General features: G+C 33.9%; 1 protein-coding gene across 1 annotated transcript; it reads left to right on the forward strand.

Moving 5' to 3' along the window:
• Positions 1-268: 268 nt before the first annotated feature.
• Positions 269-18,443, forward strand: LOC134714712 (sacsin-like). The gene is made up of 7 exons (XM_063576214.1): positions 269-392; positions 7,022-7,155; positions 10,008-10,124; positions 11,785-11,932; positions 13,293-14,429; positions 15,713-16,126; positions 17,961-18,443. The coding sequence occupies exons 2-7, from the start codon at positions 7,024-7,026 to the stop codon at positions 18,434-18,436; spliced, it is 2,424 nt and encodes an 807-aa protein (XP_063432284.1). The 5' UTR covers positions 269-392; positions 7,022-7,023; the 3' UTR covers positions 18,437-18,443.
• Positions 18,444-18,586: the final 143 nt, after the last annotated feature.

The raw sequence follows: 18,586 nt of genomic DNA on the forward strand, positions 1-18,586 counted from the left end.
TCTGGATCCGCCACTGATATAGTATGACCCAATATGAATTATACTGCATTAATCAGTTTTTGAAGAGAGTTTAGGTAAACGTGCACGTTATTAAAGGTGAGTTTTTATCTATTGTAACGAGTGTATAAAACTCGACAAAATAAACAGGAGATAAGTTACAGAACACGAAAATAAATTAAAATCTAGGATTGAAATTATAATTCTACTTTCACTTTCGTTTTTTCGAAACAAGTTTCTTGAAAATTTCATGCGGGAAGTTTCAGTTGCAGTGACACGTGACTTTTTTAGAAAATTTCCGAGACCGTATTATTCTACATTAGCAACGATAACTGTCCGTGGTGTTGTTTGGACTAACTGATATTTTCTGAGGATAAAATAAACGCATGGTGAAGGTATGTTTATATTAATATATAATTTCAAATATTTCAAATATTGAAAGATCGTACCATTGATAGCATATGACAAATGCCTTTGTCAATAAGATATATATAATATATATATATAATATCAAAGTTATTGAAGATTTTTTTGGTTGAATTAAATATCTCGACTGAATAAAACATAAAACTTACATAAATTTTATATGTAGCTTGATATCTTTATGACAGTCTCTAAACAATACTGCTGCCAAAGCATGTACAAAATTATTCAAAATAGAAACAAGAAAATTTCAATATTCAGAACCGTAATCCGAAAGTTCAAATTCATGTAAATTGTACAGAATGGAAACCAAAATATTTCAGTGCATGTATAGAATTCACCCCCCCCCCCCTTTAGAAAATAAATAATTTAATACATGTATATGTATAGCATTAAAACCAGAAAATTCCGATGCATGTATAGATTCCAAAGCATATAATCTTAGTCCCAGATTACTCGATCTGACGTCCAACGGCTGTTTTGCCAGACAACCCGAGGCCGTTGGACGTCAAAGCTATCTCGGACTAATAGAATCGAAACCAGAAAATTCAAAATACATGCTTTTTTCCATCATAATTGGTTTTAATTAAGATAATACATGCACGTGACATTACCTGAATGACAAATGATTGTTTTTAGCAATGTTTTTTTTATGAATTATAATTCCCAGACTTTTGTCCGAATAATTTTGATCCCTTATCCCTAATAATAATATTTTGTCCTAATAATTTTGAACCCTAATCCCTAATAATAATATGTTGTCCGAATAATTTTGAACCTTAATATAAGTTATATGGTTTGCTTCTGACCCTCTACGGATCATGGATAAGATAAGATAAAAAAAATTTGGTTTAAAATCCAAAATTACAGGATTGATACCAAGATAATAATAAATATACTACAATAAAATATAGAATGGAAATGGGGAAGGTGTCAAAGAGACAACAACCCGACCATATCTAACAAACAACAGCAGAAGGTCAACAATAGGCCTCCAATGCAGCGAGAAATTTCCGCACCCGGAGACGTCCTTAAGCTGGCCCCTAAACAAATACATGTATATATACTAGTTCAGTGATAATGGACGTCATACTAAACTCCAAATTATACACACGAAACTAAAATAAAAAATAATACAAGACTAACAAAGGCCAGAGGCTCCTGACTTGGGACAGGCGCAAAAATGCGACGGGGTTAAACCGGTTTATGAGAACTCAACCCTCCCCCTATACCTATAAAAATATAGTTCTTATATGGAACGCCACGACTGCCTTATGTTGATAATCAGCATTATACGCAGTGTTCCCAGCATTATATGAAGTGATCACAGCATTATATGTAGTGCTCACAACATTATATGAAGTGATCACAGCATTATGTGCAGTGCTCACAGCATTATATGCAGTGTTCACAACATTATATGAAGTGCTCACAACATTATATGAAGTGCTCACAACATCATATTAAGTGCTCACAACATTATATTAAGTGTTCACAACATTATACGTTTTTTGTTGTATGATGAGATTGATGTATGATGAGATTTATGAATGATGAGATCATTCGGTAAACTTCGTTTTTTAGCGGAAATTACCGAATCCATAATTGGTAAATTATGGTAATGCCCAGCAAACAAATTTAAAAAGTTATTAAAATCATGTTATCATAAGGTAGCATACAATATTTAAAACTGATTGAAATAAGTAAGGAAAAGATGAAACTGAGAGGTGAATGATTGAAGTAGTTCTGTTCGTCGTAAGAAATCCGAATGGCAAAATGTAAGTTAAATAATAAAAAGTTTATTTAATGAAATATCGTAGGAAAATTTGTATGATATATTCTCGAGTTCATTTCCTACTGAAGAAATTTAGCAAGGTGCCACTTTATAGTCCGTACTCAGTTTTAAAAAGCTTAATTACCTTTTAAATAAAACAGTCAGCTTTCTATAACACATAGGTGCCATATTACGCTAGCTTATATATGTCATGATAGAGTCATTTTTGGCATCGATTTTCAGAATTTGGCATTTTTACATGAATAAGTATCTAACAGATATGGAAAATGCAGTTTAAAGCATTTCACTGTAGGTGTTAAACATAACTTTACATCAATTATTCCATTTTTTTACAAGCTTTTTAGCACGGCAAGTACTAAGATTGTCTTCTAAATATGATCAGCAGTCTTATATAGAAATTTAAACTTTCATAGAAAAATTTACCCTTTCAAGACCCTGTTTAACATTTACATTTAAAGTTATCATCTCTTATGAAAATTGAGTTTGTGGGGATGAATAAAACGTTTACTACGTTTGTTCATCAGTTTGCACGGTACATATATATATAAAAGTGGTATGCTTGCCAATGAAACAACTTTCCACAAGAGACAAAATGACATCACATAAATTTTAAACAGCTAAACGGCCACAGTACGACCTTTAACAATGAGGAAAGCCCATACCGGATAGTCAGCTATAGAAGGCCCCGAAATGATAAACGAAAAATATTCCTAATTTATGTACAAACAAACGATCGAAAAACTAACATGTATATAACACATTAATTAACAAACGACAACCACTGAAATAAAGGCACCTCCTGACTTGGGACGGCCACATATATGCAAAATGTGGCGGGTTTTAACATGTTAGCGGGATGTTGGTATCCTCCCTCTAACCTGGGACAGTGGCGTAACAGAACAACATAAGAACGAACTATGAAAATCAGTTGTAAAAGGCTTGTTAGTTTTCTCGTTTGAATTGTTTTACATGGTCGTATCGGGGCCTTTTATAGCTGACTATGCGGTATGGGCTTTGCTCATTGTTGAAGGCCGTACGGTGACCTATAGTTGTTAATGTTTGTGTCATTTTGGTATTTTGTGGATAGTTGTCTCATTGGCAATCATACCACATCTTCTTTTTTATATTAACTCATTAGATGGGTACAAATATAAATACATATGATCTAACAAGAAAATAGAGTGAACGTGCATGTGGGCGGGTACTTGTATATCCCAACAATTAAAAGACACTATAAGTACTGATCTGAGAGTATATATAACTAATATAGTACCATGCTGTTGATTAAAAATAACATCACTCCAGACCCTTTTGTTTTCCACATAATTAATATTGCCAATAATTAAGAAGTTCCGGGTCGAATCGATACCAATAATATATTCACCTGTTAACTATTACATTATCTGTACGTTCCGCATCTGACAGGAGTACCACGAAACGCTGTATTTAAGATTTTGCTATATACACGGGTCGTAATCACAGGGTTGAAACTACTTAATTCAATCATTGTCACATTGTTCCCGATTGTAGGACTTTAATCAGTTTGACTTTCTAAGATGGCAATACGAATAATAAAAATCTGGACTTAAAATAAGGCGTATAAGTACAGCATATACAGTTTTCAATTTGTTAGACGTAAAACAGCGAATCAAAGATTCAATTTTATTCATAACTCATAAAGGACAAAACTGTTGATTAAAAAATACTCCTTTCCAGAGACTTTTGTTTTCCAAACAAAATCAATAATACCAATATTAAATTGACAAGTTCCAGGTCGACGGGTTCAAACAGAAAGATGTTAAAAGCAGAGAAAACTTCATCTTATAATCGGCATGACTTTATCAGATGACAATACCAATACTAAAATAAGGCTTACGCATAGTTATATTCTTTAATCCAGTCACATACCCGCGATATCACGGATGTGTTCTAGTAAATATATATACATATTAAGTTGTGAATATGGTGAAACTAATCCTCAAAATAAGTTTAAAATGCCCTGGTGTGGAATAAACTTGGGTTAAATTGATCATACTTCTTAATTTACTTATTTCAATCCGTTTTAAATATTGTATACTGCCTTAATGATCACATATATAATTAAAAACCAATTCTTCAGAGAACAATTGAAGGTCTTTCCACCTCGATAATTGGAAAGAAATTTAGAAAAATTAGTTAGAAAGGGTCACTCCTTGTTGATGTAATTTGGTACCTCAACTGATATACAAAAAAAAGATTAATAGGTATATACAGAAGATTTAATTGTTTTATAATGAACAAAAACAAATTTAAAGCAAAGGTCAAAATCTAGAAAGTCAATTTGACCTTTGACCTTGACCTCAATTTCAAGGTCATAGGTCAGTGATCTCAAATCAAAAGACCCAGGTCAATCACTTGTATGGTTGTAGAGAAATATCGATTTCAAAAACAAAAGGGGAGAAAACTCCTCAAAGGGTTGACCAAAACACTTCGACTTAAATGGGCTGAAGTTGCCCCTTATTGTAAACAGTAATTAGGCAAACACATCGTATCATTAACTGTTACAGTTTCTTTTGAATAACGATAACAAGCAAAATTCAAAATTTATTACATGACCTTGACATTTGACCTTGACCTCAATTTCAAGGTCATGGGTCAGTGAACTCAAATTAGAAGGTCCGAGGTCAATCACTTGTATGGTTGTGGAGGAATAACGATTTCAAATACATAAGGGGAGAAAACTCCTATAAGGGTTAACCAAAACACTTCGACTGAATAAGTTGAAGTTGCGCCTTATTGTAAACAGTGATTTTGCTAACATATCATATCATCAACTGTTACAGTTTCTTTTGAATAACGATAACAAGCAAAAATCAAAATTTATAACATGACCTTGACCTTTGACCTTGACCTCAATTTCCTTTATATGGACCAAGGACTTCATATCAAAAGACTGTAGGCCTCTACAACTTATACTGTATGAATTAACCCAACATATCGTTTATATTAAATTTTCAAAGGGAAATAACTCCCATAAGATTTCTTCTGATCCCCCAATCAAAGTAAAACAAATCATTCTCAAGAGTAGACGAACAATTTGGTGAAAACAGTTTGTAAAAATCTTATACGGTTTTTGAGATATAGCGATAACAAGAAAAAGGGGACGCGGGGAGATAACTCCTATAAGAATAAGTGTTCGGTCACACAGGGTGAGTTTTGAAACCTCCATTACTGAACAACATCATTGGCCAAACATCCATTCGATATGTTGTAAAACAAAAAAGCATCTCAGACGGCAGAAGAAAAAAAAAAAAAAAAAAAAAAAAATAATCAGAAGAAAAACAAAAGGTCTTTCCACGAAAAGTGGAAAGACCTAATAATAACTGTTTAAATTTGTTTGCTGGGCATTAATTTACCGTAATTTACCAATTATGTTTTCGGTAATTTCCGCTAAAAAACGAAGTTTACCGAATGATCTCATCATTCATAAATCTCATCATACATCAATCTCATCATACAACAAAAAACGTATAATGTTGTGAACACTTAATATAATGTTGTGAGCACTTAATATAATGTTGTGAGCACTTAATATAATGTTGTGAGCACTTAATATAATGTTGTGAGCACTTCATATAATGTTGTGAACACTGCATATAATGCTGTGAGCACTGCATATACTGCTGTGATCACTTCATATAATGTTGTGAGCACTACATATAATGCTGTGATCACTTCATATAATGCTGTGAACACTGCGTATAATGATGATTATTAACATAAGGCAGTCGTGGCGTTCCATATTATGGATTGAAAACTATGCACTGTTATACCTCAAAGGGGTTGATGGCATACATGAAAACAAAATTAAAGTATGACACAATCTAAAGATATCGAAGTGCATATTTTGTTATACCTGATAACAAGATATAGTCAATGTGATAATTTGCTTATGATAAAACAAAAGCTTTCCTTTATGATCAGTCATGACAGAATAAGAATAAAAGTAAGCTTCAAAGTGGAAGCGTTTTTCAAATCCTAATCAAAGCTCCCTTTTACATAGAATTATATGGAAACTTAAAATTTAAAAAATTATATTAACTTTATTCGTAATATTTAGCAGTCTAATTAGGGTTCCAAGGGTCAAGATAAGAATGAAAGCGATGATAAAAAAGGCTATTATATATTGATCAATATTTTCGAAGGGTTGACTATTTCTCAGTGGTGTCCTGCCATGGCTTTGTTTGAATTTGGTTGTTAGCTTTTTGTTCATGGATGTTTGTCTCTAATATTAAATTAACTGTGCATTTGTATTCAGATATCGCAGATCAACTTAATTCGTTTATTGTGTAATCATACTTTTTTTTGATTGAATTAAGTCTGCCAATTGATATTTTATCGTGTGTTTTTCTATGTTGTGATGTTATGCTATTGTTTCAGAAAAAGGGAGAAGGTTTGGATCCATTAAAACGTCTAATCCCGCTGGAAATGTTTGCATCTGTCCTAAGTCAGGAATCTGATGTACAGTAGTTGTCGTTTGTTTATGTAATGTATACGTGTTCTCGTTTCTCGTTTTGTTTTATATATAGATATATCGATTAGACCGTTGGTTTTCTCGTTTGAATGGTTTTACACTAGTAATTTTGGGGCCCTTTATAGCTTGTTGTTCGGTGTGAGCCAAGGCTCCGTGTTGAAGACCGTACTTTAACCTATAATGGTTTACTTTTTAAATTGTTATTTGGATGGAGAGTTGTCTCATTGGCACTCACACCACATCTTCCTATATCTATTAAATATCCCTAAAATATTTGCGTTTTTATTTTACAGAAATGGCGTCGAGTGATGACAGTGATGAGTCGTCTGAAGATAATCCTGAATACAATCCAATCTTTCAACCACCGCTGATCGATCAGCTGAAGAAAATCCTAGACGAGTACCCGGATGATGGGCAGATTATTAAGGTTTATAATTAGGGATTATCAATTACTACCAGGAAGGTGTCACGGTTCAGCGTTAGAAATCATTTTTCTTTTCTTTGAAAATAATAATATCTCCCCTTCTGAGTGAATAAAAATAGTTCACCCCCTTTTCACACTATTTTCCTACCTGAACAGAAGCTGATACTAGGATGAGTAAGTAAAAAAAAGGCGAACTTTCAACAAATTTGTATAGATATAAGAATCAAAATTGTGCTAAAATGTACAACAATTTCTTCAATTAACAATCCCAACTTTTAGAAAATATTGTTCTAAGTTTCGTACACTATCAAACGTTATTAGCAAAATTCCGTCAAAGTCCCACATTCATAAAATGACACCTATTACTGCTCAAATTTCAAAAATATTCATAAGTATTAATTTTCCACTTTTAGCACGATCAAGTAATGAACAGTTTTGTTAGTTATTTCAATCTCCTCTTCTTCTGCCCCCCCCCCCCCCCCCCCCCCCTCTCTCTCTTTTTCGCGTGAAAAATTGTTGATTATATAGGGAACCACTGAAGCATGACTAGAGCAGCACCCGTATGACAGCCAAAGCCCCCCCCTTTCCTTAGAACAAGTTCTGGTTACGCTACTGTAATCCCGGTTAGAGTCAAACAAAAGTGTAATTGACTCAGGCACATCTAAAACAGACAGGAGGTTATTCCTGTGGCCAAAAGTAAAAGACCAGGAAAAACTGGATGATATTTTAAATTTACATTAAAATATGCTTGATTACAACTGTATACACTGGTTATCCTGCTGTCTATTTAACATGTGGCTGGGTCCAGGAGATGGTGTTCATTCTAGCTCTGAAGTCCTCTAGTAATCAGGACTCAACTTCAGATTCTGGGAGTTTATTTCACTTTCTAGTTGTTCTTGGGAAGAATGAGTGATAGAAGACGTCCCTCTTCACTCTTGTCTGTCTAAATTTATGGTTGCCCCTGATTCTACTGTCACCTGATGCATAGTAAGTGGCTGAACCAATGGCAATCATCTGGTGCTGAGTCTTGTAACACAGCACCAGACTCTGTTTCCATCGTCTGTGCTGCATTGATTCCAATTGAAGTGGGTTCAGAAGCTTTCTGACACATCCTGGAGAGTTGTCCTGGTAGCAACTGTGGAAAAGCGAGCTGATCGTCTCTGTACCTGCTCTATGTCTATAACTTGGTGAGGATCCCATACCGGGGAAGCATGTTCCAGGGTTGGTCTTAGGTATTAACGTGGAGTAAGCTGTAGCTTTTGTTGCTGAAGTACACCTCACAGGGACTCGGTTAGCAGATTGAAATTTTGTAAATCAATGTTTTTAATTTAATTTTGTTTAATATTTCCTGTCTATTTGCATTACTATATTAACGTATTTAACGTTGCCATCACTATTTCTTTGTTTTCTGGCAATGCAGTTTACTATCCATGTCCATATACTGAAGAAAAAAAAACAGTTTATGGATATGGATAGTAAACTGCACATTGCCAGAAAACAAAGAAATAGTAATGACAACGTTAAAAAAGGCAACAGTAGTATACCCTGTTCAAAACTCATAAATCCATGGACAAAAAACAAAATCGGGATAACAAACTAAAACCGAGGGAAACGCATTAAATATAAGAGGAGAACAACGAAATAACACTGAAATGTAACACACACAGAAACGGATCAAGCATCAGACAAAATCCCTAGAGAATAACAAATATAACATCAAAACCAAATACATGAATTTGGGATAGACAAGTACCGGGCCACGTCTTATCTTAATACAATGTATCTCAAAAATAAGAGAAAACAAACGACGCAACGTTAAAATGTAAAACACACAGAAACGAACAATTATATAACAATGGCCATCTTCCTGACTTGGTACAGGACATTTTTAAAGGGGAAAAAATGTTGGGTTGAACCTGGTTTTGTGGCATGCCAAACCTCGCACTTTAATGGCAATGTTAAATATAACATTGAAATGACAACATAATATTACAGGACTACAATACAAATAAATAGGAGAACATATTAGACAAAGAAACACATGATTAATAGATAACAAAAAGCATCAGGTTTAAAATTCAATACGCCAAAAACGCGCCTCGTCCACACAAGAATCACCAGTGACGCCCAGATATAAAAGATCGAAAGTGAGAAAAAGTACAAAGTTGTACAGCACTGAAGATCAAAAGTTGAAAAAGGTTGTGCCAAATACGGCGTTAGTTTTATGCTTGGGATAAGAACATCCTTATTATTTAGAACAATTAATGCTATTGCAAACAGTAAATTTTATCAAATGAATATGAAAGAGATATACATAATGAAACTGAAGAACATGTAAATACGTTAAAATAGTAATGCAAATAGACAGGAAATAATAAAAAATAAATTAAAAACATTGATTTTTAATACAAAATTTTAATCTGCTAACCGAGTCCCTGTGTTTCTAACCCGTGTTCATGGAGTGAGTAGGACATCTGGTGTTGTTAACGTCGTCCAGAGACCCGGATTACTGTACATTTGTTTGGGTGGAAACATATTTGCCACTGCCTCTCCAATTCTTCCAGCGTAACTCCGTTCTTGATTATTTTTATTAGTCTCAAGGTTGGATATGGGCTTTGACCTTTATCTGGCATGTTGTTAAGATCTCCTTGTGAGTAAACTGAGTGGAAGTGGTTGTTAAGAATAGCTGCTTTTGTTGGTGTACGTGTCACTCTGGAGGTATCCATCTTTGGTTTTTCAGAGTTATGCATGAAGATTCTTGTTTCCAACTCTTTATGTACGACCAAAATTGTTTTGGGTTCTCGTGTCAGTCTTCACTATGTCACATTGATGATTGTTTTTCCCCCGTTTTTTAGGAAATCATTCAGAATGCAGAGGATGCTGAGGCGTCTCAGATGGAAATTCTGTTCGATGAAAGGTCGTTGAACAGTGAAGATGGAACTAAGGAAAAGAAGTTCAAAAAATATTTCAAGGTAAATACTAGTATAATTATTCAATTTGTAGCTCATCACTTAGAGTCATTCGTCCGTCGGCGTCTGTCATCGTCCATCGTCGTTAACTTTTACAAAAAATCTTCTCCTCTGAAACTACTTGGCCAAATTAAACCAAACTTGGCCACAATCATCATTGGGGTATTTAGTTTAAACTAGAGGCTCTTGAGAGCATGTGTCGCTCACCTTGGTCTATGTGCATATTAAACAAAGGAAACAGATGGATTCATGACAAAATTGTGTTTTGGTGATGGTAATGTGTTTGTAGATCATACTTTACTGATCATTCTTGCTACTTACAATTTTCTCTTTCTATAATGAACTTGGCCCTTTAGTTACAGAGGAAAACATTTTGTAAAAACTTACCAAAATTTACCAAATTAATGAAAATTGTTCAAAAATTGACTATAAAGGCCAATAACTGTTAAATGGGTCAACTGACCATTTTGGTCATGTTGACTTATTTGTAGATCTTAATTTGCTGAACATTATTGCTGTTTACAGTTAATCTCTATCTATAATACTATTCAAGGTAATAACCAAAACCGGCCAAATTTCTTTAAAAATACCAATTGGGGGACAGAAACCCAACAACCAGTTGTCCAATTCATCTGAAATTTTCAGGGCAGATAGATATTAACTAGATAACCAAGTTAACCCTCTGTAAAATTTGCTTTAAATGCTTTGGTTTCAGAGTTATAAGCCAAAATCTGAATTTTCCCCCTATGTTCTATTTTTAGCCGTGGCGGCTATATTGGTTGGATGACTGGGTCACCAAACACATCTTTTAAACTAAATACCCCAAAGATGATTTTGGTTAAGTTTGGATAAATTTGGCCCAGTAGTTTCAGAGTAGAAGATTTTTGTAAAAGATTACAAAGATTTACGAAAAATGGTTAAAAATTGACTATAAAGGGCAATAACTCCTAAAGGTTTATCTCTATCTATAATAGTATTCAAGATAATAACCAAGAAGAGTAAAATTTCCTTAAAATTAACAATTCAGGGGCAGCAATCCAACAACCGGTTGTCCGATTCATCTGAAAATTTCAGGATAGATAGATCTTGACCTGATAAACAAAGTAAGATCTACAAATAAGTCAACATTACCAAAAGGTCAGTTGACCCCTTAATGAATAATTGTCCTTTATAGTCAATTTAAAAAAAATAAATTGTAATCTTTTACAAAAATCTTCTCCTCTGAAGCTACTAAGATAAAATTAACCAAACAAGTCCACTATCATCATTAGAGTATCTAGTTTATAAAATGTGTCCGATGACCCCGCCCGTGAACCAAGATGGCCGACATGGCTAAAAATAGTACATATTGTTTTCCTTTCAGTAATTGAACGCACCTAGTTCATGCGTAACATATATCTAGCTATAAATACAGAATCAACGAGGTCGATTTATTTACCTTCAAGTAATGATTAATAAGTGGTGTTTCTTCGCCTATTTTGACAAAATTGAACCAAACTGGCTGCTTAAAGCGAGTAATCATTACTATTTTTCTTAAATAATCTAATGGTTGAACAAATGTTTTTTTTTTTTTTTAATATATCGTTTCTTATGCTTTAAGGGCTTTCCGTTTAAACTTAAATTGCTAAAGCGTTTAGTGTATTTACAAATGAACATTTTACAGGGTCCAGCGCTGTGTGTATATAACAATGCCAACTTTACAGAAGAGGATTGGAAAGGAATACAGATGATTAATAGCAGTGTTAAAGAGTTTGATCCTGTAAAAATTGGGCGGTTTGGACTGGGATTCAAGTCGGTCTTTCACATAACAGGTTAGAATAGAATAATTCTTTTCAATTTAATCTCTATTCAGTGTTCAAAATAACAAGTGAGAAAAACACGGTTTCTTTCAATTTGAACTTTATTGAGAGCTCTATATAACAGGAAAGAAAATATAAGTCCTTTTTATTGTACTAAATCAGTGACACTATAATCCAGGTATGGATGTAAAGGGATTTAAAAAGATTTTTTTATTTTGCAAGTGGAATTTTCGTGAAATCTCTGGACTTCAATTTAAATTTCCGTATCATATATTAAACACATGCAAAATTCATGTTAAAAATTGTTATTCTCAATATCGTATCAAACTTTGTGCAGAGCAGTGATTTTAAATCTATATTCATACATCAGATGATATAATGTATTATTAAATTCCATTTATGATTTATTTTGATTTTTGGTATATTTGTTGTTTCTTTTGTTTTGTGAATGAATTTTGTAGTAAGGTTGATTTATATTCTAGACAAAATGATTTTTCAATATTGACTTGTCAGAGTTCAGAAGGACTTAGGATATTGTATATTTACACACTACCTTACGGGTACCAGGTATTATTGCATTATGATTGCATAAATCCAGCTATGATCCCGTTTTGGAAGGTTTAGTTATTGCTTTTTTTTTTTTTTTTTTTTAAACCTTTTCATGTCAATGTGGAATCCATTAAAAAAAGGTCGAAAGATACCAGAGGAACAGTCAACCTCATAAAACGAAAACCAACTGACAATGCCATGGCTAAAATTGAAAAAGACAAACATACAAATAATAGCACACATGACACAACATAGAAAACTAAACAAGCAACATGAACCCCACCAAAAACAATATCTAAACTTGCCTTCACCATACGCCGATCATGGTTGTCTGTACAAGTAAATACACTCATCATAGATACCAGGACTAAATTTTGTATATACGCCAGACGCGCGTTTCGTCTACAAAAGACTCATCCGTGACGCTCGAATCCAAAAAAGTTCAAAAAGGCCAAATAAAGTACGAAGTTGAAGAGCATTGAGGACCAAAGTTCCTAAAAGTTTCCTAACTGCATTTAACGAAGTTTTTCTGTTTATCTAACACGCAGAAGCTGTTAATAGCAACCTATAGTATTGAATGTCCACCTGTTAACGTGTCTATATTTTGGTGTAGTAGAGTGGGATGTTATGTTCTTATGATACGCTCTTGAGAATCTTGACCGTTTGTACTGTTAAACCAGCTGGCCTATTGTCGAGGTATAAAGTTTGTGAAAATGATTTTTGTGTCTGTTTTTTTGCTTGATAATTAAGTAGGTAACTGTTAAAAAAAGTTGTCAGAAGCTGTCAGTAACTTTGATTATACTTGTATGTAAATATATTTCAGATTATCCTATGATAATAAGTGGCAACAGAATGCTAGTGCTTGACCCTCATAAAAGTGCTGATAGTGTCTGCATCAATATGAAACTGAACAAACTCCATAAATATAAAAAGTATCTTGATGTTTCTCACTGTTTAAATGCCTTAGATGGGTTGTTTGGATTCTCCCAAGGAACACTAAATTCTGGAGATTTTGATGGCACACTATTCCGTTTTCCTCTTAGGGAGCAGAAAACCAACTTGTCAGATAATGTATATGACAAAGAGAAGATATTAGATCTCTTCAATTCTTTCCAAGCAGAGGCACCCGTGGAACTGTTATTTCTGAAATGTCTTGAGAAGATAGAGCTACTTATGGGTGGTACATCTGTTTCAGACAGACCCACTTTTACTGTGAAAATTGCAGATAGCTGTCTGGATGAAGTACGCGAAAGAAGGTCTGAATTACACAGTCACATGAAAAAAGTTGGTCGGGATATTGCAGTGAAAACGTTTTCCACAAAATTTGAATTGAAAGTAGAAACCCAAACTAGTTCTGTAGACAAACTAGAACAGAGCTGGTTCGTTTTGCATTACTTAAAAGGTGGAAATCTTTCAGAAGAATTAGTAAAACTTTCACAGGACGAATCATTGTCATATAGTCCATATATCAGCATAGCCGTGCCAGTGACAAATGACCCCGAGTTCAAAGGTCATGTTTTCTGTCTGATGCCATTACCCCTACAAAATGAAAGCTTGACTGGATATCCGGTTCACGTGAACGGATATTTTGCATTGAGTCAAAATAGAAGGCATGTCAAATGGCCTTCTGCTGATCAAATTTTGCTGAAGGCTCACAGAGACAAGTCGAATAGGTGGAACGAATGTTTACTAAAAGAAGTCCTAGTAGATGTATATGATAAAGTTATCCAAGATCTGATACAAACATGCAAAGACAATGGAAATTCTATTGAGCGACTGAACCTGGTGTACAAATCAATTCCTGATCATAGACTAATAACTAGTCACTGGAATCTGATTGCCGATCCTTTGTTTGATGCACTTTTTAGGACACCGTTTCTGTTCTCTGATAGTTGTGGCGGGAAGTGGATTCGTCCGGAAGAAGCTGTATTTAATATATTTTGCAGTGATGTTTCCAGTGGTGAGTATAGTTTAAATGGTTAAAATATAATCGTTTTAAAGAAATGAAAAAGATGATTAATAGAATGATAATAAGGTGTCGGATCCAATTGGCACATTTTCATTGTTCAGTGGTTTTAGTTAAGTTTTTGTGCCTTTGTCCGTTTTTCTAATACTGTATGCACTAAGTCTTCTATATTTGTTGTAAAGAATAATTGTAAGGTGTACATGTCCGACCGGGAGGTGTCATTTGACCGTGACCTAATTTTAATGGTTCCCTCAGTAGTTAAATATAAAAAAGATGGAGTATGATTGCCAATGAGACAAATATCCACAAAAGACCAAACTGACACAAACATTAACAACTATAGGTCACCGTACGGCCTTCAACAATGAGCAAAGCCCATACCCCATACCGCATAGTCAGCTATAAAAGGCCCCGATAAGACAATGTAAAACAATTCAAACGAGAAAACTAACGGTCTTATTTATGTAAAAAAAAATGAACGAAAAACAAATATGTAACACATAAACAAACGACAACCACTGAATTACAGGCTCCTGACTTGGGACAGGCACATACATAGATAATGTGACGGGGTTAAACTTGTTAGCGGGATCCCAACCCTCCCCCTTACCTGGGACAGTGGTATAACAGTACAACTTAAGAACGAACAATAAAAATCAGATGAAAAATGCTTAACTCATCAGATAGACAAAAAATATGGTTCAGGTTAGTTTTGGCTTTGGTCTGTTTTTCTTACATTGTATGCAATAACTCACCTTTATTTGGTGAATGAAAATATTTTACGATGTACATGTCAGTTTGACAGGTTTTATATGACCTTCACCTCATGTTTTTGTTCATTGTTCAATCTGGGAACTATCATCTTACCATGACCCAATTTTCATGGTTCATTGGTCAATCTTAATAAGTTTTCCTTGTTAAATGTGTTTCTTAGATACTGTATGCAATACATCAACAATATGCAAAACATGTAATGATAGTAAGGTGCACATATCTGTTTTGCAGGGTACATCTAGCCTTGAACAATTTTTCATGGTTCATTGATTAATGTACATGGTTTCCTTGTTTATTAGATACCAAACCCCAGTTCGAGTGGACTTCTTTGTTAGAAGTCATTAATGCTACACATAGGTCTACGATTGTTCATCAGTTTTGCAATAAATATCTCATTCTAAAAGTTTTCTTCAGATGCATTATTGCAGAGAAAAAAACTAGATTATTGAATACATCTAATTTTAATTTTGGTTTTGAAAAAATAGTTGTTTTATACTTTTCAGATGTGAAGACAACAATCTTCAGGTTAATGCAGAAATTAAGCATTGCATTAGTTGATGTACCTGAACACATTATTGATGTACTGAAAAGCAAAAACATCTCCATACAAACTTTGTCCCAGGATTTTATTTGCCAGAGCATGAAGTCAAATTCAGTTTACAAATCGTTCACAAGCGAGGAAAAAGTTGACATTTTAAGTTATCTAATATCTGATGGAAGCTTCTCCAGATTACATGGTTTAGAGTTACTCCCCCTGACCAACGGTTGCTTCTGTTTGTTTGAACATGGTAACCAGAACAATCAGGTGTTTGTGTGTAAAGATGAAGTACATTTATTTCCTGGACAAGAGGAGAAGTTTGTTAGACAAGGACTGAAGGACGAAGTTTATAATAAACTCTTCACAGCGGCGAGCAAAGGTAGTTATACATAAAATGTAATAGTTAAAACAAACAAGCTTGGTATATCTATGTGACTCCAAACTACAAATTAAGGTTAAAGCTTGAGCTCTGAATGTAGTTTCTTTTCCACACATCCGTTAACTGTTTAACTACTGTAATAATCAACAAAATTTAAAAAATATGAAATTAAATCGCTGAAAAGTGGGCTAGAAAGAGCTAAACGCAAAAAATAAGTTTGTTTACAGTTTTCGGCAAAATTTAATCAAACTTGATCACAATCCTCATTGGTGTATCTAGTTTAAAAGATGTGTCCGCTATATAAAGTGAATATTTTACAAGGGCAAAAAAAAATGCAGAATGTTTTGATATACCTTTTATCTATTTTCACCAAAATTGTCCGATGTCTTCTTTTACGAATTATTGTTTTCTAAGTTGCGTTTTTTTTCCCATTTTAAAAATTTTCTAGGCATCTTAATAAAAAGAAAATGTGGTATAATTGCCAATGAGACAATTCTCCACAAGAGACCAAATGACACAGAAATTAACATCTATAGGTCACCATACGGCCTTTAATAATGAGCAAAACCTTTATTGCATAGTCAGCTTTAAAAGGCCCGAAATGACAAAAGTAAAACTATTCAAACGAGAAAACTAACGGCCCTATTTTTTTTACAAAAAAGGAACAAAAAACAAATATGTAACATATTAACAAACGACAACCGCTGCATTATAAACTCCTGACTCGGGACAGGCACATACATCAATAATGTGGCGGGGTAAAACATGTTAATGGGACCTCCCCCCTTAACATTAGAATATAAGAATGAAATATAAAAATCAGTCGAAAAAGGCTCAACTCATTAGATAGAATAGATACAAATAAAAATACTTCACAGAGTGGAGTATATTAACTAGAAACTATGACAGAAAGATAGAACATCAAGAACTAGTGGCATACATGATTTGATTGGCTAGATTTACAAAGAAATTAACATAAACAAAATCGTCAGTTGACCCCTTTATTTATTAATCTATCTGAAAACTATATAAATAAACATTTAAATCTGTAAATTGTACGCGATTTTTTTCTAACCTGCCAGATGCTTATGAGTTACGAGTGGGATATGCTAAGATCGACAACTCGTGTAATTTCTTGATTATTCTAGAAATTTATCACTCCAATATGTTTTTTTTATACCCCCGCTTTAAAAAAAGGGGGAGGGGATACTGTTTTACCTCTGTCAGTCCGTCCGTCCCATGAATATTTTTCGTCCCATTTTTCTCAGGAACTACAATACAAGGATTTCTGAAATTTGGTTTCAGGGTTTATATAAATCAGCTATACCGTGTGATGCGTTTTCAGATTGATCACTTGACAACTTCCTGTTTACCGAACACTTGTATGATTTTACACATGATAGCCAAGTTTAAAATTTTTGTCACATTTTTCTCAGGAACTACAATACAAGGATTTCTGAAATTTGGTTTCAGGATTTATATAAGTCAGCTATACCTGTGATGCGTTTTCAGATTGATCGATCGACAACTTCCTGTTTACCGAACACTTGCATATTTTTACACTATTTATATTATCCACTTGCGGCGGGGGTATCATCAGTGAGCAGTAGCTCGCAGTCTCACTTGTTTTCAATTGTTTGATTATTCAATTATTAGTCCACAGTCCATTTCTACACAACTGAATATTGGGCAAACTAGTTAACAAATCAAAAATAACTCTACGTACATGACAATGTGAAATTGGTAATCTGGAAGTAGTTTAACATATTTCATATAATCAATTTATTTTAATTTTTATTAAATCATGAATTAATTTAAATATGGTTTATTACAGGAAAATTTCAGCTAGCACTTCTTCACGAACAACGCGATGTTGCAAACCTAATACAAACGACCATAGTGAAGTACATTGGACCAACAACCAAACAATGTATTCAATGGAACCAATCACATCCAATAGGGATGGACTGGCTAAAGAGAGTTTGGTCTTACATTCAGAAATATGATCTGAACTGCTTTAGTCATCTGCATTTGCTACCACATACCAAGACTAACGGACTTTACAAAATATCTACCGTATTTCTTTTAAAATCAAGTGGATCGGTCGATATTCCTTCGGATGTTTGTTGCTGTTTGGAATACATGGATATTGTTGTTCTTGATTTTATACCTTCAGAAATTAAAAGTCACAGAAGCATTCGCAGTTTTGTTTATTTGCCGACAGTGGAAAATGTATTCCAGATGTTAACAAAAGTTCAAACAAATAGTAATGTTTTTGCCAATTCATTCAAAAGTTCAATGAAGCAGTGACGAACTCTCAAAGAACACAGTTTGTTACATACATTTCAAGATATTCTAACATGAACAGCCAACTGATTAGTCTTTTTTCTTCTTTGGAAATGTTTGTTGAGAACACTTCACGCCGATTTGTGTCGTTAAACCAAGTCAGATCTATTGCTG

Source organism: Mytilus trossulus, chromosome 4, assembly GCF_036588685.1.
Source record: "Mytilus trossulus isolate FHL-02 chromosome 4, PNRI_Mtr1.1.1.hap1, whole genome shotgun sequence".
Lineage (NCBI taxonomy): Eukaryota > Metazoa > Mollusca > Bivalvia > Mytilida > Mytilidae > Mytilus > Mytilus trossulus.